The sequence below is a fragment of the Protopterus annectens genome, chromosome 14.part0, assembly GCF_019279795.1.
Source record: "Protopterus annectens isolate FY-2018-M chromosome 14.part0, PAN1.0, whole genome shotgun sequence".
Lineage (NCBI taxonomy): Eukaryota > Metazoa > Chordata > Ceratodontiformes > Protopteridae > Protopterus > Protopterus annectens.
Genome location: NC_056748.1, coordinates 80,991,543 through 81,015,672, shown reverse-complemented (window position 1 = coordinate 81,015,672; position 24,130 = coordinate 80,991,543). Strand labels below are relative to the sequence as shown.

General features: G+C 41.8%; 1 protein-coding gene across 32 annotated transcripts in view; it reads right to left on the bottom strand.

Annotated features, from left to right (window-relative positions):
• Window positions 1–24,130, bottom strand: part of KCNMA1 (potassium calcium-activated channel subfamily M alpha 1) — a 4,085,072-nt gene that overhangs the window by 2,128,234 nt on the left and 1,932,708 nt on the right. For all 32 annotated transcript variants that reach the window (XM_044055788.1, XM_044055796.1, XM_044055806.1 and 29 more), the window contains one exon: window positions 669–779. In XM_044055788.1, the coding sequence (XP_043911723.1) occupies window positions 669–779 (111 nt within the window). The remainder of the gene's footprint in view (window positions 1–668; window positions 780–24,130) is intronic.

The window sequence follows — 24,130 nt, the reverse complement described above, 5'->3', positions numbered from 1 at the left end:
GAGGAGTTTTTTTCCTATGACTGTACCTCCCTCACATACCTCTGTTACTTGCGTGGTCTACAGTACCAGAAACACTAGTATTATGGCAGACCTGCATGGTAGACTGAATGGGCCTCTAATAAAAAAGGTGGACCAGCAACCAGCTGCTCATTCTCTCCTGTCTGATTTTTTTGACAGCAGGTACATTAATTAAATATAGGTACCGGTGTTTCAGATGAAAATTTTCATTCCATGCCCTTGAAACGTTTTGATTTCTGTGATATCACACAACTTGGGTACTTATAAAAAAGCATTAAACAGTTATTATACATGGCTTAACATACACTTATTTACTTCATTATTAAAATATGTGAATCATAAACTATACTTGAGTCATATTTGTACACTTTTTCACACATTTCATACTTGAAAGAGAACTGCTAGAGAATAAACCAAAAACTTATTTTGTACACTAACTTAAAACAGTTATTTTCAGTAAGGTTTTGTTCATACCTAGATGTTTATTTAGACTTGCAGAAATCTAATGCACCTTTTTCCTAATGACATGTCTTTTTATCCTTTCTGCCATCGATTAAATAATATGTTGAACAAATGCTGAACAAGTGATACAACTAAGTGAAAAAATATTGCTCTCATTTGTTACCGTTCTTATCAGTGAAATTACTTACTTATGTAGAAAGACAATCTCAACATTCACATCGTCCCTGTCTTTATGGAGGAAGTCCTTGAGGAAGTTGGACACACTTTCCAAGGTGATATGCCCACAGACAACTATGTGCCTGTGATGAAGAAAGGAGAACATTAATACAACAAGAAATACAAGGCTTGGATCTGCAGATGAACTCTGCATAACAGTGTCAAGTCCCAAGTTCTGAGTCATCAAGGCATGTCAAGGCAAGGGCACAAAGCAGCATACAGGCAGTCAAGGATGTTGTTATATCACTTCATGGCACAATGTGACAAGTAATGACAGAAACTTCTAACATTAATAAGTCTTTAGAGTCATTCAGATACTGCTGTGGCACTATGTTTACTGAGCTCAGCTGAGTTTTTGCTGTGCCATACTGCTGTGACATGCCTTTGGCTTTAAGAATGACATGAGCTTGAAACATGGCACCATTTATATCTTATGAAAATACACAACTGTATAAAATGGTACCATTTTCTTTACATATTATTCTGCAGCCATGTATTGAATCAGAAATATTTTATCTATAACCATGACATAATCAATCATAAAAAAAATGATTTATCAGTTTATAAATGTGTTCTTAAAGAACTGATAGACTTATCAAATCTATTGAGTGCAAAACATTTCTTAGTATGTACAATGGCATCCAAATCCTGAAAGAAAAGTTAAAATTGCTCTGGTTTATAATTAATTAAAATGAGCTCATCCACTTAACTTGTATAAAAAGCCATTGTTTGTGTTTTTCTTTTCAAATGCCATGTGTGATTCTAATTTACATATTATTTTGCAGTTTATATAACAAGGGATATTTGAGACGCAGCAGATCTCTTCTTTAAAGTGATGTTTTAATTCTTTTCTACATCTGATACACAAGGCTCTGGAACCATAGTGAAATCAGTAAGAATTGGTTCTGATAGAATTTCTCATGCTTTCGACAATCTTGCCCCATGCACTGCAGCAGATAATGACTGCTAGGGATAGAGCACTGGGACAGTAATAAAACAGGTGAAAGCTACATACCAGTTCAGAAATACCTCCCAGTGTTGGTTCCAGTGGTATGTAAGGATAAAGCCTTGCTTACAGCCCATGTGACCTGAGACAGATTAACAGCCCAGGTGCTTGAAAGAGCTGACAGGAGAAAATGCATATAACCACCCTAGGTAGGAGGGGTGGGCAGAGGCTGATAAATGTCACAACCCTTTATAGGATGGGTAGTGTTGCAAGAGGGAATCCTGGGAGAGGGCATTCAGCCTCCAAGCCATTTTGGCAGGAACTCTCACCACAGGTGTGTAAAAGCATGCATGTACGTCAGGGAGAACATTATTATCCCCATAGTAATGTGGGTCATCCATTCCTCTGAACCTGGGCAGGGTTTAAATATAAATAAATATGTAGTTAATACCAGGATAATGGCAAGGGAAAAAACATGGCTGAGGCCACTTCTGCAATAATCTTTATAGGGTATCTCTCACTCACAGTGGGGGACATCAGGCATGGGAAAATTAACTTGTCTGGTTGATGGGGGAGGGATGACGGTCAGCAAGCATAGTGGGAAAAAAAAAATCACACAGAGAAAAAAATACTACTCAGTGTTCTGGAATATGGAGTGACACAGCTGACCCTACCCCAGTATTACAGCATACATTATACAAGCCACAACTCCAGGCTATCTGCATGCTTAAAAGGGTTTATTAAAAAGGTGCATCTTCCAACATAAAAGATCTGTCAGAAAGAAAACTGAAGGTCATGCTGGTTAACACTAGGAGCCTTAACCTGAAAATGCACTCAGTGGAGGCTCTCCTCACACTGGATGATGCCAATGTCTGTGTGGTCACAGAAACTTGGTTCAGGGCTGTGGAGGGCACCCCTGCCTTACCAGGTTATACCTCATTCCACACATTCTGACCCCAAAATGAAGTCGGGAAGACTAAGGGTGGTGGAATCTCTATCATCATTAAGGACAGGCACACCTCCAGACTGGTTTGCCAGCATGATGCACTGGAATTACTCCAGGTGCAACTGACAGTTGGCAAAACCCTCATCCAAGTAATAGCCAGCTATAGACCTTACTTCAGGACTCAGGATATCCACTCCGCCTACCTGGATTTACTTGACTTCATCAAGGTACCCCCTAACACCCTGATACTTAGTGACTTCAACTACCCCACCATAGACTGGGTGAACTATTCTGGCACTAACACACTCACCCAACGATTCCTTGACTTCATCAGTTCTAATGCACTAGACCAGCTCGTCTCATCCCACACAAGAGGATATAACATTCTGGACTTGGTTCTCACCAACATGGGTGACTGCTGCACCACTCCTGTAGTATGTTCTTCCATGGTGAAATCAGATCATCGGTCTGTCTCATTTAAAGTTTACATCTCACCCAACCCCCCCAGTTGTAATCAGGTTAAAAAACTTCTCAAAAGCTGACTACAAAGTCCTAAGAGGGAGTATCAGTAGCTTCACATCACCACCCACCTCAGAGGATGCAGACAACTATACTGAATAGTACGCCAATGCAGTACAAAAGCACCCATACAACTGCATGGGCTCAGCCACATCCAACAGAACTAAAACCTGCTCCTTAAGGAAACATAAACCTGTCTGGTGGACATCCTCTATCAATAGGCTTTACAACAAAAGAAGAAACTGTTGTCCAAGGGTAAAAAGGAACAAATTCCAAATTTGAAAAACTCCCTCCTCAGCCTCAACAAGCAAATCAGATTACTACTGAAAACCTCCAAAGCCAATTATGAATTGAAACTAGCCTGCAAAACAAAGGAAAACTGCAAAGCCTTCTTCAGTTACGTCAGGACCCTCCATGGCAAAGCCCAGGTTTGTTCTGAATTAATACTTACTGGTACCACTTACATTGATCCTGTTAACTTAGCCGACCTGTTAGCAGATAGATTCAGCGCAAACTTCATCTCCCTATTCCCCCAAAGGCCCATTCAACATCCCAGTACTTGTTCCTCACCTCACATCTCTGTAGATCAAGTGATAAAGGCCCTATCCAAGGCAAAGAACACAGCTTCTATGGGACCTGATAGTATGCCAGTCTGTATTCTGAACCATCTCCAGCAGGACCCTGCTAGACAGGGGTTCAGGGAAGTAAATAGTGTGGGAAGAAATAGCCAGGGAATTGTTATGAATAGGCCTGTATAGGCCCAAGGGCTGATAGCCTAGTACCAACCTATGAACCTATAAGAACTAGCTTTGCCATTGAGCCTATTCAACCACAGCCTAAGCACAGGTTTCATTCCAGCACAGTGAACTGCCATTGTCATCCCCTTGCACAAAGGTGGTGCCACTGCTGACCCTGGAAACTATCGCCCCATTAGCTTGACAAGTCTGATCTGTAAAGCTATGGAGCGTATTATTATGGTTCTCATAAACAAGGACATAGGCAATCACCAAGCACTTGACCCCACCCAGTTTGGATTCTTCAAAGCAGATCTTGCCTGTTGAACCTGGTTGACTTATTTGAGACTGTCACCAAGGCCCTGGATGAGGGAAAGTCAACACATACAGCTTACCTTGACTTGGCCAAGGCCTTTGACATAATCCCCCACTCCAGCATCATTGAAAAGCTAACACAACTTGGCTAAAATCCCTATCTTATCAGGTAGGTGGCCAACTGGCTCACTGATAGGACCCACAAGGTCAAAATAGGTGCCTCCACCTATGACAGCAGACCTGTTACTAGTGATGTTCCCCAGGGATCTGTCCTGGGACCCCTACTGTTTGGCATCTAATTCTCAGAGGTCCAGGCAAAGACAAAAGGCCTGTGGCTGACCAAGATTGTGGATGACTGTAGGTCTGGTGCTGTCATTGACTCCCCAGATGATGTTTACATATTGTAAGAGGGTCTCACAGCAACAAATGACTATTTGCAAAATCATGGCCTTAAGTTAAATGTAAAAAAAAATGTATTATCATATCATTCAGCAAAAACATGGCCCCTACTGATTACTATATCAACAGCAACCTCCTAAGCACACAACCTGTGGTGAGAGACCTGGAATCTCACATTCAACCATCATATAGTGACAGTGGTCAGAAAAGCCTTTTATTTGGTTCATCTCATACATAAACGGACTGCATCCAGAAAAAAGGAGGTTATTACCTCCCTGTAATCCTCCCTCATTAGGCCAACAATTGAGTATAATGCACTATTTGGTATGTACCTCTCCAAACACCTGCACCAGCTGGAAAGGCCACAGAATTAACTCTCAAAGAGAATCCATGGCCTCCAACACCTGTCCTATGTGGACAGACTCAAATCACTATCAGTCTACTCAGTATTTTACAGATTGCTCTGAGATGATCTCTTGCCTACAAGGTAATAGAGGACCCTGCCATACCAAAGATGCTCCATATCTGTAAGTCTAACTCCTCACACATTACCCACTCAAAAGGCCTAAATCTAATATGCCACATCAACAAAACCTGCTGGAGAGACAGGTTTGTCTCCCAGGGGCTGCCCCGTTTCTGGAATAGACTTCCCATGCATGTCAAACAGAGTACCTCACTGACCCTCTTCAAGCGTAACCTTGATGAGTTGATGGGAAACCACAAATTTGTCCAGGGGGTTCAACCTGTGTCTTTCATTCACAGGGGTGAAAGATGCTGACTGACATTTCTTTTTTGGGGATAAACTCTTGGCTAAGCTTATAAGGGCCTCAGGGCCATTAGCCTAGTAACCTCCTTTGATCCTATGATCTTTATTACATTCAAGGATGATCACAAATTGTATGTAGTGTTAACTCAATAAATGGCTGCAGTGTTAAACAGCAACATTTAGCAACAACAGTTGTGAAATGCAAAAAAGTGAGATGAAGTGCTTTTTGGGAGCAGACGAAACACAGAAGAAGAATAAAAGAGCAATGCCCATCTAGATTCCAAAAATTCAAGGCTTGACAGAAAACAAACATAATGCAATGCATTCATGACCGAGTTCCCAATGAACCTAGGCAAATTATAATGATGCTTTAACATCACTGAAATCAAACATGAATAAAATAAAATGCTTCTAGACACTTGTTGCTTCAAAAGACACTAGATCTTTTGAGGGACACCAGTTTTGTTTAATTTTGCCACCACCAGGGTTAAAAATAATTTTCATGTACATGTGCAATAGTATGAAAACTTTGTACATACCATTTTTCAGCAAAATACCCAGTTTTAGAATGGCATTCCAAAAAACTTTCATTCATAAGCAAAGTGTGGAAGTTCCTCATTTAGTTTACAGCTAAAATATCTGTAGCCATATAATTAAGAATCCCTTGCTTAAAATACTGCAATTACATTGCAGTTAATTGCTGGTACATTCATTCATCCATTCTTTAATTCTCTGACACATGATTTATCCTATGCGTGGTCTCATGGTGTTAGATCCTATCCTAGTTGGCAACAAGTGTAAGAGATAGAACCAGTCCTGGATGGAATGCCAGACCATTTCAGGATCCATACATTGCAAATACAGCTACAAGCAAAATATAAAATGAATCACAAGTAAAGAACAAGTAAAACTGCAGTCTTTCTCAAATTAAAACTGAAAGTTGTCAGAATTTTAAATCAGCATTGTCTAGATTTGTCCTGCAATAAATGCATTATGAGAACAGATCTGAAAAATTAATTCTGCAACAGAGCATGATTCTTTCAGTCCCACTGTCAAGATGTTTGATGTTTATCTTCTTAAAAAGGGATCCATTAACGTTTACTCTCTTACTTTTTACGAATAACTAGGAATACAATTGTATAAGTAAATTTACTAGAACAATAAATGCTCTAATAGATCACCAGTGCAGTAGCCTAAGCTATATGGGTCTTAACCTCTGCACCAGCTAGCTTATCAGAGCATTGGGCACTTTCCCAGTGCTGCAACTGCCAAGAACTCACAGGGAGAGCCATACAAAATACTGTTGGAACACAAAAGGTTTCACAGATTTTTGCCTAGGAAGGACGCAAGGTCCTTAAAAACTTATGGTAGAAAACTAAGTCAACCATAGGTTCATAGTTGAATAGTAGCTTAACTGTCCTAAAAAGCCAGAGTTAACCCTAGCCAATAACCTGAGGTCAGAATCAAACTCTTTACCTTGTGTCTATAAGTTGAAGACCTTAACCATAATGCCAAATCCACCACGATAAAGTATATATAAAACAATGAAAACAATCCCACCCCGGTAACTTAAAAAGAAAACTAGCAAGAAATGGAGGCTGGAAGGAGGGATGACTACTGAAACTGTGATCTATTAGAAGTGCTTATATAGCTATTTCATCGAACCTAAAATATCTAAACCACATAATATTGAACATTCAGAACAGCAAATTTTTTCCCCAAGGAAAACATTTGCTATTCCGAAACACATATACACAACACAAGCACACCTAGAAAACATCAATACACACACATACACTTATAATCCTACAACTAACCCTACACTAAACTATACATACACTACTATCTATCCACTTACCTTAACCCAAACCCTAACCCTAAGGTCCGTCACTATCGCACACTCACATAACCAGCGCCCTAACCCTAACCCACTTAACCCACCCCTAAACCTAATTCACCTAACCCACGCCCTAACCCTAACTCACCTAACCCATGCCCTAATCCTAACAACCACACAATCGCACACTTACCTGAACCCGACCCGTAAATCTCCACCATAGCGCTGAAAATAGCAAAGCCACAGAACCGGACAACTGAATTCTTTTCCTAGGAAAGAATTCGGTGTTCTGCAGCTTCGCTATTTTTAGCGTTCGATTAAAATGGGTCGATATTAGAACATTCAAAGTTTTAAAACTTCGATGTTCTGATATAGACCCTATTAGAACATCTACTATTAATGTAAGTTTACACAACTGCATTATATCAGTACATAGATCACTGTTGCAGTAGCCTAGCTATAAGGGGAGATTATCATAGCTTAGAGGAGAAAGAAAAAAGGGAGGAGGACAATGACTGAGTCCAGAAGCTCCTAGAACATGATCCTAGCAAGCTTGTTCTGAACCTGAAAAAGAAATCCTGTTTGCAATGTTTTATACAACTAGCTACAGTGAACTGAGTTGCTGCCTCCAGAATGTTTTTGTAGTATGCTCCTTTCCAGAAATCTTCCAATGAAGCCAGTGCCCTTGTAGAATGAGCCAAATTCCTGCCTGGAAGTAGCTTTTTTTATGGAAAGTAAAACAAAAAGTAGTATCATAAGAAAAACATCTGGAAATAGTCTGTTTAGACTCAGGTTGCTCTTTCCTCATACCTTTATAGAAAACAAAAAGATGGTATGCTTTTCTGAAAGGTCAAGCTTTGTGTAGGTAGTACCTGAGCTCTTCTCTGAACATCCAGAGAATGAGTAATCCTTTCTCCCGGAGAACTGGGAGAAGAATAGTCTGGCTTGTGGAAAACTCTGAGATGTCTTTAGACATAAAGCTAGGATTTTTCAAAGAAACACTGTCCTTGTGAAAAATGAGGTAGTGTTGACTCACTATAAGAATTTGTAACTCAGATACTTTCCTAGCAGATGTCAGAGCAATAAGTAAAACAGTCTTTCACATTAAAAACTCCATATCAGCCAGATGAGCTGGTTCACATGGCAACAGAGTAAGCTTTTCAAGCATAAAATTAAGATTCCAAGGGACTTCCAAAAATGGCTGCACACTGATCAACAGCTTAATTTCACTTCTCCCAGAGCGAAAAAATAAACTGGGAAATAAGAGCTTAGTAAGTCTGTCATCTTCAGTGAACTTCATTTACTGGCTAGTAAGTACACTGCCTGGATGCCAGCAAATATGAAATTTAGAGAACCTGAAAGAAAATCAGCTAGAAAAGGTGATGAGAAAACACTAACTGGGAAGAATCATGCAGCTGTTCACCAAAAAGCCATTGAAGCACTGGTTTTGGAACAAGGGATGGCTTCCAATAACTTAACAGGGAAAAATAAATCAAATATCAACTCAAATAACAAATGGCTGTAAAAACTAGATAAAGCTTTAACTAGCTATTCAGATGAATTGATAAAACTGCAAAAATCAGAGAATGAAATGAAGAAAACTCTGGCTGAGTATCAGACATATTAAGGAAAGCTGTTCTAAAAATGGTAGAGTTAGAATAGACCACACAGAGAAAACCTGAGATTTTTTTGCTGTACTGGAGAAACTGGAAGGAACAGACTGCATTAATGTTATGAACGTGCAAATGGACTGGCATTCTACAGCAGGATTTTTTAATTGAAAGGGCATACTGTGTGTATGCTCCAAACCTGGCTACGGGAATGCAGCCAAGACCAGTAATAAGCATGCAATCACACCAGCAGAAACAGCTGATCCCGACAAAACTGTGGAAGAAGAGGAAAGTATTAAAAACTGAAGGCAGCAGAGTGTTTGCAGAAATGATTATTCACTGTACACCAGGCAGAAGTGAAACAAATTTATCTCAGCAATCAGGAAATGTCAAGAGATCTGTGACATTCAAACTGCTGTAGCTGTATCCAGCGTCTTCAGAAAACTTTTTTCCTGAAGGATCAAAGATATTATTGACACAGAACAGGCTAAGAAGGAAATACAAATGGTTATCCAACATAAAGTGAGGAATTAAACAGAAGGGAGGTATGCTTCTCATTCTTCTGATGATAAATCTCACAGACAGTCTTAGCCAGTGAATGTTTTTCCAGTGTTCAAAAGGAAAATTTTGAGAGACAGAAAAAAAGCACAGGAGTTGACTACAAGAAACAAAGCTACCTTGGACATGAACCAGTGTCTGGTTTTGGGAGATAAATAGGAAGAAGACCAGCAACACTGAAATTAGTCAATTTATGTGAGATTATAAAGCATCAATCACATTTGTGAAATATGGCTTTGACAAAGATTGGATTTCACTTGCTTCACTAACAGCCTTAATACTTCAATGCATTTAATACAGCAGTGTATAATTTAGTTTTATTAAAAGATACCCTGCGCACTTACTTTTACTTAAAGATACCCTGTGCACTTTTCTTAAGGCTATAAGTTAAAGTTTTTTGAAGACATACAAGTTGTTTTTCACATCTGGGAGGGGGATACAGATAAGAAAAGAATAGACAGCTATATGTTTAAGTGGCAGCACATACTACATGCACTTTTGTATGGGAAATGTTAATTTCAGGTTTGGTAATACTTGTATGTACAGCTACTGATATGGGCCAATTGTTCTATCTGGAAGGTTAAATTTAATTTTTTGAAGATGTACATAGTTTTGTGTGTTTGTTAGAAAAAAGATTATAGAGGTATTCTTAAAATGTACTTTTTTATTTATGCTTTTTTGTTAAAACAAAATGTCTTGAAAATGTAACACAGGTTGAAAAGGAGATGACAAAACAAATTTATAAAAGATCGATCTACCAAACACTGCGTGTATGCAACACAAAAGGTGGAAGTGCACATTCAAAAAAAAACGGTCATGTATATATGGGGTGGGAACAATAATTTCTTGTCATAATGGCTCTGTTATGTAAATGGCTTTACAGGTACAGACAAAAAGTTAAGACTAGAGAATTATATTAAGAAATTCAGAAAGCAAACAGTAATGCTCCAGCAGACATGTTTGGAAAGAAATGAAGATGTGAATTTGGTAAAGGAAGGATTTAAGGATGGATATTCAGCAGACTACTAGGGACAAAGGAAAAGGGGAGTAATTCTAACAGTTGCTAGAGGAGTTCCAATAGTGATAGAAGATGGAGAAAAAAGATTACACTGGCATGTATTTATATTCCACCAAAACAAAACAGTGTAAGAAACGTCTCTGTGTGAAAGAATTTCAATCCATATATATCTAATTACTGTATATTAAGCAGATCAGATAATGGTAGTAGAAGTAACAAACTTAAACTCGTCCTAAGTCAAAAAATATACAATTTGAAATATTATACACAATTACTAAGTATTCAAAAGTGATCCAAGCAGGGTAGGCAGTCTGTTTCCAGTCAAAAATCCTTTATTAAATACACAGACAGGCGATCCAAATAAAACAAAAATAACAGAAAAAGAAGTTATGTACCTACCATAACGTTCCATGTTAGTTGTCTTCATCTCACCTTCCTTCTTGCCGTTTGAGTTTGGAACTGATCCTCGGCTCTGACTTGGCCATCTTCTATAGCTTGAGAGCTGTTTACTGGCTTGAGGCTACCCCTTATCCCAGAATGCCCAGCATCAGCTACCCAGATCTCATTTGTGATAGCGCACACTAGACATAAGTAGAGTAACCAGTTACCTAAAAACTGGCTGTCCAATATACCTAAACAAGGAAAGAGTCATAAATTATCTGGCATGTGAAGTAATAAAATATACTCAGCCAGTGAAAACAAAAAAGGAACTCCTCTCAGTCCTCTAGGAAGGGGGAAGGAAAGAGGGACGCAAGAAGGAAGGCGAGATGAAGACAACTAACATGGAACGTTATGGTAGGTACATAACTTCTTTATGTTAAGTTGTCCATCTCGCTTTCGTTCTTGCTGTTTGGGACAGCATCCCTAGCACCTCCCGGGTGGCTCATTGGAACAGACTCTTCAGAACAGTAGAACCAAAGGAAGCTCTGCTCCGGGAGACCATATCCACCTTGTAATGAGAGATAAAAGTGTGAGGGTTTGCCCAAGTGGCAGCTGCACAGATTGAGTCTATGGGCAACCTAGACTGAAAGGATACAGAAGTGGCTAATGCTCTGGTCCCACCCTGTTTGTTGCTGTACCACACCACTGACATGTTGTCCGTTTGGATTGCAATGGTCCCGGAAGGAAGAGAGTCTTGAAGGGCTTACAATGCTAGGAGCACCGCTCTCATTTCTAGGACATTGATATGCAGATGGTACTCGCGAGGTTGCCAAGTGCCTTGGACTGTCCTGCCTTGATAATGCCCCCCCACCCTATCAGGGAGGCATCTGTGGTCACTGTGGCTGCCGGAGGGGGTTGTATGAAAGGTCTGCCCTGAATTACTAGTGGGGAGACCATCCACAAAGAAAGGTGCCTTTTGCATTTTTCTGTGATCAGGATCATGTGAGACATGGGTAGCTCCTGGAAAGACCACTGCATGAAAAGAAGCCACTGAAGGATTCACATGTGGAAACGCGCTAATGGGACAAGAAGAATGGCAGCTGCCAGGGAGCCTAGAGCTTGGAGGACATATTTGACTTGAATCCTTTTGCTCTGCATTAGAATTAACACCTGTTGACGAATAGTGGAAACTATTTCCTGTGGTAATCTTGCAAACATTTCTTTTGTGTTTAATTCTGCTCCTATGTATGTGATAGACTGACAGGGCAACAAGGCAGATTTTTCAAAATTTACTGTGATGCCTAGCTGAGTGCATGATGTGATTGTATAATCCTGTGCCTCTAAGAGTTGATGCCTAGTGGTAGCAGTCAGGAGCCGGTCATCTAGATAGGGAAACACCTGGAATCCTTGACGCCTCAGGTGAGCTGTGACTACTGCCATACACATGGTGAGCACCCTGGGGGCTGAGGTGAGACCAAAGGGCAGAGCTCTGAACTGGTAATGACTGGCCCCTACACGGAAGCGAAGAAATCTCCTGGAGCGTCTGTCCATCTTGATATGGTAGTACGCGTCCTGAAGATCTATCGAGCACATCCAACTGTCCTGACCCAGAAAAGGGAAAATGGACTGCAGTGTCACCATTCTTTTTGTACAGATTTGTTCAATCTGCTGAGATCCAGTATTGGTCTCCAGTTCCCTGTCTTTTTTGGTACTAAAAAGAATCTTGAGTAAGTTCCGGATCCTAGTTGGTCTGCGGGGACTTCTTGAATGGCTCTTTTTTCTAGCAGTCTTGAAACTTCTATGACTGCTTGATCCCTTAGATTTGGGTGGGACATCTGGGATGGGCTTTTTTGATTCTATGGGGAATTGATGGAAGGGAATTTTGTACCCTCCAGATATAATGGATAGTACCCATCTGTCTCTTATTATATTTTGCCAGGCTTTTGGGTACAGCGAAAGTCGCCTCCAGAGGTGAGCAGTTGGGCAACCCTTCAGGGATGCTGGAAGGGCTTGGCAGAGAAGGTTTCTCTGTCACCGTTGTTTTGCGGCGCCCCCTCTGCCACGAGGGCAGCATCTGTTATTGTTTCCCCTTCTGCCCCTGGGGGAAGATTCACCATGTGTGTCAGGCAAGGGTCCCTGGGATTTTCAGAACCACATCTTTCCGCTCTTCTGACCCTTGGGTTAAGGTCTGGAAGGGGTGGAAAAATGGACTCCCATGGCAGAGAGAGTCTTGCCTTCCTGCTCACATCTGGTCAACATGTCTTTCACCTGAGGCCCAGAGAGAAAGGAGCCATCAAAGGGAGTACTGGTGAAGGACGCTTGAAAGGGTTCCGCAAACTGACACAGCCACATCCAAGAATGTATCCTGAGAGCCACACCTGTCTCTGCAGCTCTGCTCGCTCCATCGGCTGCATAGGAAATCAGCCTCATGGAGGAGTTGACTATGGAATTAAGAGTCGCAAGCTGAGAAGCTAATTTGGCTGGTACTCCCTCAGCTGTAGGATCTTGAAGGGTATCTCCAAGCTCTTTCAGGAGATCCCTTTGAAGATGTATAAAATGGCATAAATAGTTCAGGGACCTCATTGAAAAGGTTGCTGAAGCAAACATTTGCTTTCCATATCTGTCCATTGTCCGAGACTCTTTGTTTGGAGGATGAACAGATGAAGAGGTTTCTGCTAACTCTTTCTTGGTGGCTGCTGCTACCACCATGGCATCAACGAGCACACCTTTGGAGTGGAATTGTTTGTCCTGGGGGGCTGTAATAAATTTGTTTGGTCTCCTCGGAGTAGGTTCCACAGAATCTGGAGCTGACCAAGCCTTTCGAGCCACTACAGACATGAGTGGATCGAAAGGAGGAGATACCCAGGAGGTGAAAAGTTGGGAACTGAATGCGTCCAGGTATACAGACTCGTCCTCAGTAGGGGCTAGGGCAGTCCAGTCCCTCCTCTGTCTAAGCATTTCAAGGATGTCCAAAAAGGAAACATCTTCAGAGGGGGACCTTGGGGACCCTTCCGATTCATCTATGTCTGTATCTGAGGTGACAGGCTCAGGGGAGTCTGTGTGCTTCCCCTTGCACTTCTTCTTCTGGGGAGGCTCTTCCGAGTGATCAGGGGAGGCTTTGGAAGAAGAGGGCTCACCCAATGGGGTGTCCGGGGGCATAGGATCCCTACACTTGGAGTCTGGAGGAGGAGTAGAGGTTGGAACAGACACCATAGGGGAGGAGCCGATGGAGCTGGCAGTAGAGCTGTTTCAGGGGACAGCACACTCTGCATGACCTTGAAGGTGTCCTGATCTCTAGGCAAAGAAAGCTCCGGCTCCGAAGAAACAGGAGTCCTTCTCCACGTTGAGGGTGACGGCTCCAAGGCCAAAGTTGGAGCCGAGCTCACCTGCTCCGAAGCTCTGAGGGGGAGAACGGAGTTGGACAAGGGTCCGATTCCACTCCCCCCCTCGGAGCTGACGAGAGCACCCCAGTGTCCAGATCCCTTGATAGAAGGTACAATCTAGGTAATCGGAGCTGATGCTGGAACTGAAGGAGAGATGATGATCAGCGCTGATGGTTCTACTACCTGCGGATCCATGGTCTCTGGTTCCGAGCTAAATGTAGTCAGAGGAGGAACAGAAATAGAGGCAGTTGGAGCCGATACCTGTTGAGGTGGGCTGGACAGTAATTTTGCCAGTGCCTGTGACTTAAACAACGTACTTACTACTCTTTCCACATCATGATCCGATAATCTGGAGGCTCGAGGGGAGTGGGAAGAATGATGGCTACGTTCACTCTGTAACAAGGGTGACTGAGGGGCCGTGTGGATGGACTCCAAGGACGGAGACCTCAGTCTCTTATGGCTCCAAGACGGCTCCAAAATAGTAGATGGAGCCGACGGAGGAGTTGCCTTGTCGGTGGCAGCTGGCACTGACATACTTGGTTGGTCAAGTAAAGGAGTCAGCTCCGAAGGTGGAGCCAACGACTTGACAGACTTAGGGGATTTCGCTGGCTGAGTATTTTTAGCAGGAGAATCCTGAGGCTTCAATAATTCCCGAAGGATTAATTTGTTTTTGTGCTCCTGCAGGACCCTTGGACTAAAACCGTGACATATAGAACAGGAGTCCTGCAGGTGAACACAGGGTGAGGATCTGATCCTAGGATCTGACTCATCCACATACTGCAGAGTCTGGATCCATTACCTCAGCCATATAACCCTATAGCTAAACAGAGACAGGTATAGCTGATAGAGAAAGGAAGGGCTCAAACCCAGAACTGTAGATTCCAAATACAATCCTATAGGTCTCTCCAGAAAAGATGGATAGGGGATGGTTGGAAGAGAAGTAGAGGAAGAATGAAAATTTACAACACAGATGCCTACTTCTTCTGAGTATATAACTTTTAAATCTGATGTTGTCCTTTTCCTTCTTCCTCAGACCATGGGATACAGCCCCCAGCTACATTGATCTTGGGTGGCCCTCATGGAAGGATATTCCAGAGTACTGCTGATCCAAAGGTGGCTCTTTTTCTAGAAATTATGTCCAATTTGTAATGAGTAACAAATGTATGAGCACTGGACCATGTGGCTGCAGCACATATACTACCAATAGATGTTTTTGACCAAAATGCAGATAGAGCAGCCATGTATCTGGTTGAATGAGCCCTGGGAGGATTGGGTAAGGTCATGCCTTGTTGAGAATAGATCCAAGAAATATAATCTGTAATGCAGCTGCAGCTGCACTGACTTTAGAAACTGGGCAAAATAGCCTTTTTGGTGAAAAGGAGACAAAAAGCTGGTCTGATTTTTTTAAATTTGTTCAGTCCTGTGAAGATAAAAACATAACTGACTGTGCACATCAAGAAGATGAAGCATGCACTCTCCTTTATTTGAAAACTTTGGAAAGAAGACTGGTAAATTAATGGACTAATTAATGTTATTTTCAGAAACCACTTTGGGTAAAAAGGGAGGGTTTGTCCATAAGGTAACCCTATCTTTATGAAAAATGATGTAAGGGGCTTTTGAGGAAAGAGCCTGGACTTCAGATATTCTCTTTGCAGAAGTAATGGCCACTAAGAAGACTGTTTTCCCTGAAACAAATTTTAAATCAGTTTTAGCTGAAGGTTCAAAGGGTTTTTGAGTTAGACCTTGTAGCACAACTGTTATATCCCAAGGAGGGGAAGGATCCTTTATTGGTGGTCTTAGAAGAAAAATACCCTTCATAAAAGGATTACATAATTTATACAAAGCCAACAAATACTTTCTGCCTCCTGTGTGAAAATTAGGAAGGGTAACCATACTTGTCAAGAACAGAAAGGGGCAATGAGGTTTACTGAGCTCTTCAGCCAACTTACTTTTTGCAGGAATTTGGAGATCAAAGGGAGATGAGGATAATCATAAAGAAGACACAAGGGCCAAACATCGACTAGAGGCATCTCTTGGTGACTCCTCCTGAGGTGAGTAAAAGCAAACTACCTGTTACACTTGTTGTTGTAGGGAGTCACAAAGAGGTCATAGCAAGGTTGACCCCAATGACAGAAGATCATTTCCACCACAGATTGATTGAGACATGACTTGCAAGACATCAGGTCTTTTCTTCTGCAGAGAGACAATGAGAATGTGGGAATGGGAGATCTCATCAAACCATTTTCTAATTGTGAAGCATATTCTAAGGAAAACCACCATTCTAGCAGACAAACTAAGCAAAGAAAATATCTGAAGTCCAGGCTCTTTCCTCAAAAGCCCCTTACATCATTTTTCATAAAGATAGGGTTACCTTATGGACAAACCCTCCCTTTTTACCCATGTCTTGCATGGGTCATGTCTTACCACTGTAAAAACATGTCTCTTGTAATTTGTGTGTATACTGATCATGTCTAAATAACTAAATGTGTCTGTAATTTTTCTTTGTGGAGCTTTTCTCCCCGGGCCTCTGCTGAAAAAGGGCCTTTTCGGCTCAGTCAGACACCCTCGGTTAACAAATGTAAAATAAATAAAAATAAATAATAAATCAGGATGGATCTGCTTAGTTTGTCTGCTAGAATGGTGGTTTTCCTTGGAATGTGCGTCACAATTAGAAAATGGTTTGATGAGATCTCCCATTCCCACATTCCCATTGCCTCTCTGCAGAAGAGATAGGATCAAGTACCTCCTTATTTGTTGATGTACCAGACTAAAGACATATTGTTGGTCTGAACTGCAATAGTCCCTAGAGGGAGAGCATCTTGAAATGCCTGCAACGCAAGTAGGACTACTCTCATCTCTAGGTTCATAGGTTGGTACTAGGCTATCAGCCCTAGGGCCTATACAAGCCTAGCCATAACAATTCTCTGGCTATTTCTTCCCACACTATTTACTTCCCTGGACCCCTGTCTAGCAGGGCAACTGATATGATCCCCGGGGTGAATTTCCTTTCTCCCATCCAATTGTCAAGGTTCCTTTTGAAGAGGGCCAAAGAAGTGCTCTGCTTGACATTTATGGGCAGTCTATTCCAGAGTCTGGGAAGTCTCTGTGTCAGGAACCTATCCCTCCAGCATGTTTTGTTTATTGTGATGACAAGATTTAGATCCCTGGAGCATGTAGCTCTGAGGGATTGGGATTTCTTTAAGTGTAGCATGTCCAACAGCTCTGGGTTTGACATGGCCTTGTATGTTAAGCAGAGATCGCCCCTGAGTACACGATATGCGACAGAGTATAGCTGGAGTTTTTTAAGGCAATCAGCATAGGGCATCTGCTTTAGGCCTGTGATTCTTTTAGTGAGGTATTTCTGCGGCCTTTCCAGTTGTTGCAGATGTCTTGAGAGGTACATACAAATGGGGCAATGTATTCTATAATGGGTCTAATGAGGTATGAGTACAGTGGGACAATGACCTCCTTTTTTCTGGATGAATAGCCCTTAGTGATGAGGTGTGCCACATAGAAGGATTTCCTGACTGTTGTGACGATGTGGCTATCAAAGGTGAGACTACTGTCCACCTGTGTCCCCAAGTCTCTTATCACACTTTCAGTGTTTAGTGTACTGCCACCTATGTGGTAATTCACGGGTACATGTTTTTTCCCAAAGGGGATAACTATACATTTCTTGTTATTGAGCTTGAGCCCATGACTCTGGCACCAAGCATCTGTTTCTGTACGGCCCTTTTGTAGAGTATCCACATCATCTGGGGATTCAATAATTGCTCCCAGTTTGCAGTCGTCTGCGAAGTTTGTTAGCCAGAGTGTTGGCCTATACTTTATAGAAGTAGATGCCAAACAATAGTGGTCCCAGGACTGAACCCTGAGCTACTCCACTTGTCACTTGTCTGGAGCTGGATTTGGAGTCAGCTACTTTTACAGTGTGGGTTCTGTCTACTTTTACAGTGTGGGTTCTGTCAGTAAGCCAGTTGGCAACCCATCAAGTGATGTAGGGATTAATGCCCAGCTTAGTAAGTCTATCTATGATTCCAGAGTGGGGGGTGGTGTCAAAGGCCTTGGCGAGGTCCAGATAGGCTGTGTGGACCACCTTACCCTCGTCCATGGCTCTGCAGACTGATTCAAAGAAGTCAATCAGGTTCAGGAGCAAGACTGGCCCTTCACAAACCCAAACTGGATGGGGTCCAGTGTTTGAAGGTTGCCAATGTCTTTGTTTATAAGTTCCATGATAATATGTTCCATGGCCTTGCAGATCAGTACAATCTAGTGCATTGATATGCAGATTGGTCTCTTGATGGGGGACCACATGCCTTGGACTGCTCTTCCCAAGAAATGCCCCCATCCCAGTTGAGAAGTGTCCATAGTCACTGTGGCCATTGGAGGCAGTAGAATAAAGGGTTAGCCTAGATGAACTTCATCCGATTGGATCCACCAGTGGATGTGTTGTTTGTAAATCAGATTAAGCTTGACTGAAAAGGATAGGGGTTCATGAAGAATGGACCACTGAACAGCTAAAGTCCATTGAAAAACATGCATAAAGAAATGTGCCATCTGAAGTAATACAATTGCTGCTGCCATGGAACCTAGTGCTTGAAGCACTGATCTTGCTGAAGGAGATGGATGAGAAAGAAGTAGATGAACCTGACTTCTGATAGTGGACATCTGATGCGGTAGTAGTGATGCTACCTGTGTTGTCGTATCCAGAAGCGTACCAATGAACTCCAGGCTCTGGATTGGTGTTAAGTTTGATTTTGCATAGTTTATGGTTATATCCAATGACTTGCGAATCTGGAGTAAATAATACCTGGCATGTAGAAGCAGATGCCTGGAGGGGGTGGTGAGGAGCCAGTTATCTAGTTATGGAAACACTCGGAATCCTTTCAGTTTCAAGTGAGCTGCCACCACTGCCATGCATTTGGTAAACACCCTGGGGACTTTGAGTTCAATGGGCAAAGCTCTGAACTGATAATCACTGGCTCCCAGCTGAAAGTGTAATTGTCTTCAGGAGTGTCTGTCTATTTTAATATAATAGTACATGTCCTGAAGCTCTATCGAGCACATCCAATCATCCTTGTGAAGCAAAGGTAGGAGGGATTGCACAGTGGCCATTTGGAACTTTGACTTTTTCACGTATTGATTAAAACTGCTTCAATCTAAAATCAGTCTGCTTGGGCACTAAAACAGAGCATGAATAAGGTTTGAATCCTTTTTGGTCTAGTGGGAACTTTTAGATGACTCATTTTTTTCTAGCAGCTTTTGGATTTCTTGTGTTGCTGCCTTCCTTTCCCTGGGTGGAACATTGTGAAGCTTCTTTCTTTTGGATGTAGGGAGCAGGAAAAATGGTATGTAATAACCTCTGGATATTATTCTTAGCACCTATGAATCTTACATTATATTTGCCAAGGAGTCTGTGTGCAAGGACAATCATCCCTGACTGCTTCCAGAGTTGGACTGGGCAGCACTTCAGGAGAGTTGGAAGGGTCTGTCCAGAAAAGAATCCCAGAACCTCTGACTCTGTGGGCCTCCTCTGTTTCTTCATTAGAATTTAGTCCTCTGGTTCTGGAGGAATTATCATTGTGTGGGTCTTGGAAAGGTCCCTGAGATTTCTGGAACCACATCTTTTTACCACCACTCTGATTCCAGGAGAAGGTTCATTGAGGGGTAGAAAACTTGATTCCCATGGCAGACAGAGTCTTTCCAGCCTGTTCGCTGCAGTTAAGCATCTCTTTTACTGAAGGCCCAAACAAGGAAGTGCCACTGAATGGGGTGTTGATAAAGCACATTTTAAAAGGATCCACAAAGTCACATAGCCACATCCAAGCATGTCTCCTTATGGCAAAGCCTGAACCAGGTACTCGTGAAGTGCCTTCGGCTGTGTGAGAGATCAACCTCATTGAAGCATTTGATATGGATAAGAAAGTGACACGTTGCGAGGACATTATTTTGAAATCCTCTCCAGACATGGACTTTGAGAGAGTATTTGATGACTCTGATCAAATCTCTCTGACGTCCAGTAAAGTGTGCTAGGTAGTTTAGTGACCTCAGGACAAAAGTTGCCAAGGCAAAGACTTGCCATCCGAATCTGTCCAATGCTCTAGACTCCCTGTTTGTCAGATGTATAGCAGAGCTATTTTCTGCTAGCTCTTTCTTGGTGGCTGCCATCACCACCATAGCATCAACTGGGACTCCTTTGTTCCAGTGGGGTCTGTCTTGGCTAAGAATTTATCAGGTCTCTTTGGAATGGGTTCAGCTGTATCTGGTTCCCTCCAAGCCTGGTGGGAAACTAAGTCAATGAGTTCATCTCCCAGGGGGTAACCCAAGATGTAATGGGCCAGAACCAAAAGCTTCCAAAAATACTGATTCTTCAGGACAGAGATTTTCAGAAGACCAGACACCTTTTTGTCTAAGGATCTCTAAAATGTCTCCTAAGGAGATGTTATCCAGTGGTGATCTGGGGGATCCTTCTCCCTCATCAAAATTGGTATCCTCCATGAGAGACTCCATCAGAGAATCTATGTGCCTCCTCTTTCACATTCTCTTCCGATGTAATTCCTCTTGGGGCTGTTCAAGGAAGGTTAAAGAATAAAGGAGGAGTTCCTCTACTGGAACCAATTGGACACTTGTTGGAACTGGCTGTCCCTGTGGAATAGGTCTGACATACTCATACCTCAGAACCAACAAGGGAACGGAGATGGGATATGAAAAAATAGAAGGTGGTTCTCTGGATAGAGAAAAGGCCCTTTCTACAACCTCAAAGGCAGACGGACCCAGAGAGATCTGAACCAAATGAGCCAGAGCCAAGGCTCCCAGTGAAGTTAGGTCCTGAACAACCCCAAATCTATACTTTGAGGATAAAACTGGACCTGAACTGTCTAGAACTGAGGCTCCAAGGGGTAGAGGTGGATCTGACAACATCAGAATCAATCCTGGCCCACAGATCTGATGCTGACACTTCAGATCCGAGATATGATTCCAATCCCGTCAGGGATACTGTCAGAATCAAAGAAGAAATCTTCTTTGGATCTGACTCCAACCCACACAGGGATTTTGGATTCTGGAACTCTGAAACAGCTAGACAGATCTGAGAAGCAGAGCGAACAGTGTGTGATGAAGTAGGAAGACTCACGGATCTGATAGGGGATGGAGCTGGTATGACTCCCATCTGGATCTGAGCTCTGAGAAATTTTCACATCATTCTATCCACATCCACTTCTGATAAACTTCTGTATGACCTAGAGTATGTGGTGGATGGAGTTCTGGAATGTCTCTTCAGTGTTTGTAACAAACAGGATCGCACAGTAGGTGATATAGGCTTAATTGTGTACTCTGACGTACAACCATTCTGTGATGTGCCAGGTTTTGGATTTCAGGACCTAGGATTGGAAGATGGCACAGTAGGACTGGCAGATATGACTATTGGAGGTGTAGATTTCATGTCAGAAGATTTCGGATCTGAAGGTTGGGTCTTACGATCCGACACAGTCAGATACAAGATCTTATAGCTTTTGTTAGGTGGCTTCAATGAAGCCCTGGGGGACTTTGGTGGCGAGAGTTTTCTTGACTTTGATGAAGTGGATTTAGAAATTTTAGAGGAGGTTTCAGCCACTGAAGATGTAACAGAACAGGGAGAAAATTGTGCATCTTTCCCTTCACATCCCCTACAGATTCCAAACCGTGAAACTCTCCATGAAAGAGGAATCCCTACTTATTTTACCAGTAACTATCTTACAAGATGGTCAACAGCCTGCACAAAAGCCTGGGCTAAGACCAATAAATTACTCCTAGCCAGAGTAACTGACACAGGAAAAGTTATATGTTTAGTTTTCACTATCTTTGTAACAGAAAATTAGGGAAAACAGACCCATTATTGCCAGCAACAGCTTCCCAGGGATGGGCACAATATTCTGACTAAGCAGGGACACATTCCCAACATCTTCTGCCACGACCAACAAGAATGGCTCTCCTTTACCCACTGAGGTGACCGCAACTCCTGCAGAGGATGTGGCAAACTCCCAGTCCATGGTGACTGTATTTACAACACCAGAAAGATCCAAAGAAAAAGATGAGTGGTCTGAGGATCCAGCTTTGGCCACAGCACAGTCATCCATATATGGCTGAGGCAAAGTACCAGCCTGTTGCAGTAGCAAAGGCTGCTTAACAATGATTTTCTTATTTTGTCTGGATTTTGGTATGGCTGGTGATGGTCTGATTCATGCTCCATTTGTTCAAGATCCTGCAATTTTGACCCTGGAGATGTGTGCTTTACCAATACAGCATTATTAGATATTCAAGTAGGTCAGACCTGTACTAATTGATGTCAGAGAGGATAGCTATTCTTGATGACAAAGAACACATAGGGAGGTCAACAATGAGATGTAGGTGTCCTGCAAGCATGTAAGTCTCCTACCCAAAAAGCAATATATTGTAAGCAGTAATATTTCTGTATGACTTGTAGGTCATGGAACAAAAGCTGATGCAACAGTTATATTGTCTATAATTGTTTTGCTTTATTCATTGTACCAAAGAATGAACTAATTTATTATAAAAGCTTATTACTGCTCCAAAATGTGCCCTTTGACTTGACACCCTAATCAGCGTGCTCATTACAAATTGAACATATGTGTACTGGAAATACGATTGCTATCAATCTTTTTAACCTTACCTCTCAATTGTCCTGACTTTAGTAGAATGTCCTCACTATCCTGATATGTTTTCTCTGTCCCTCAAGCTTCTGGTAATTCTATTAGTTTAGAAAAGTAAATAGTAATTAAAAAAAAAGACACAGATGCAAACCAACATTGGTATGCTCTATTTCACAGCAGCTAGCTAGCACTATACTGATGTAATGTGCAAGTGTGCAGCCAAAAGTTCTATACGAAGTACATTAGTAAAGCACTAAGAAGGTGGAAAAAGAACACTAAAGTGATGTTATATAAAGGCAGTATTTAAAAAAGGTAAGCTATTTCCTTCTCAAATAATGTCATTGTATAATAGCAATAACCCGCTCCTGGATGTTGGTATTTCAGGATTTACCAACAGTTGCCTTTGCCTTTGTGATCAAACTACACCAGTAATGGGTAAATCCTGCGATACCCACACCCATTCAGGCATTATTACTAAAATATAGCATATACATGTTGCAGTTAAGTAGTCTAAACATGTTACATTTTAGTAATATATTTTTGCAGTGCTTTCTTTATAACCTCCAGCAATTGCAGAGGGGTTGACATTTGTCAGGTCATAATGTCTGTATTATTTGGAATGATGATCAGAATCATCTGATCTTCAGCATCTATTATGTAGTCATTGTTACATATTATTGTGATACAGTCTTTTCTACAAGACTGGACTACTGAACTGATAATGATTTCTGCATTTAGTTAAAAACTGTTACTCTGGCAGTTAGTACAGAGGACTAAAACTCTAACTTGTTATCGAGCTGCTTCTTGAGGCAAGAGTACAGGATTTGAATCTTTCCATCTTCATTTAACTATTTTGTGACACTGAGTGACTTAACCAGACTGTGCTTTGGAGCAACTGGGAATTTAAGCTAAGCTCCCTAATGGTCTTCTGGACTGCATGCCTAGTAACTATGAACCTGTTACTGTTTGCCAGCCATTCCTTATTGCATAGCTAATCCAGTTTAGGAAATGTTATGGCAATATCATCAGCACAGCAGTTTTTTTTTTATGCAATGTAGGTAATTTATTCTTCAAGGGCAGCAAGCAAAGCATTTGTAGATGGAACACTGAAATGCAAAGTTGTTTGCTAACAGCAACTTCTGCATTAGTAATAGTTCCATTTACTGTGGAGTTATTCAGATGACTTTTACTTCAGAAGAGATTATGTATACTGGGTGGTTACTATTTCTGATGCTGTCACAAATACTCATTTCTTCAAATTATACCACACTTGGCTGGGTCTTATGATGTGATGCTAATGTTTATACAATTTTATGCAGTTCATCCAAACCTACCTATAAAGTACATGTACTTTATTTCTTCATAATGACAAGG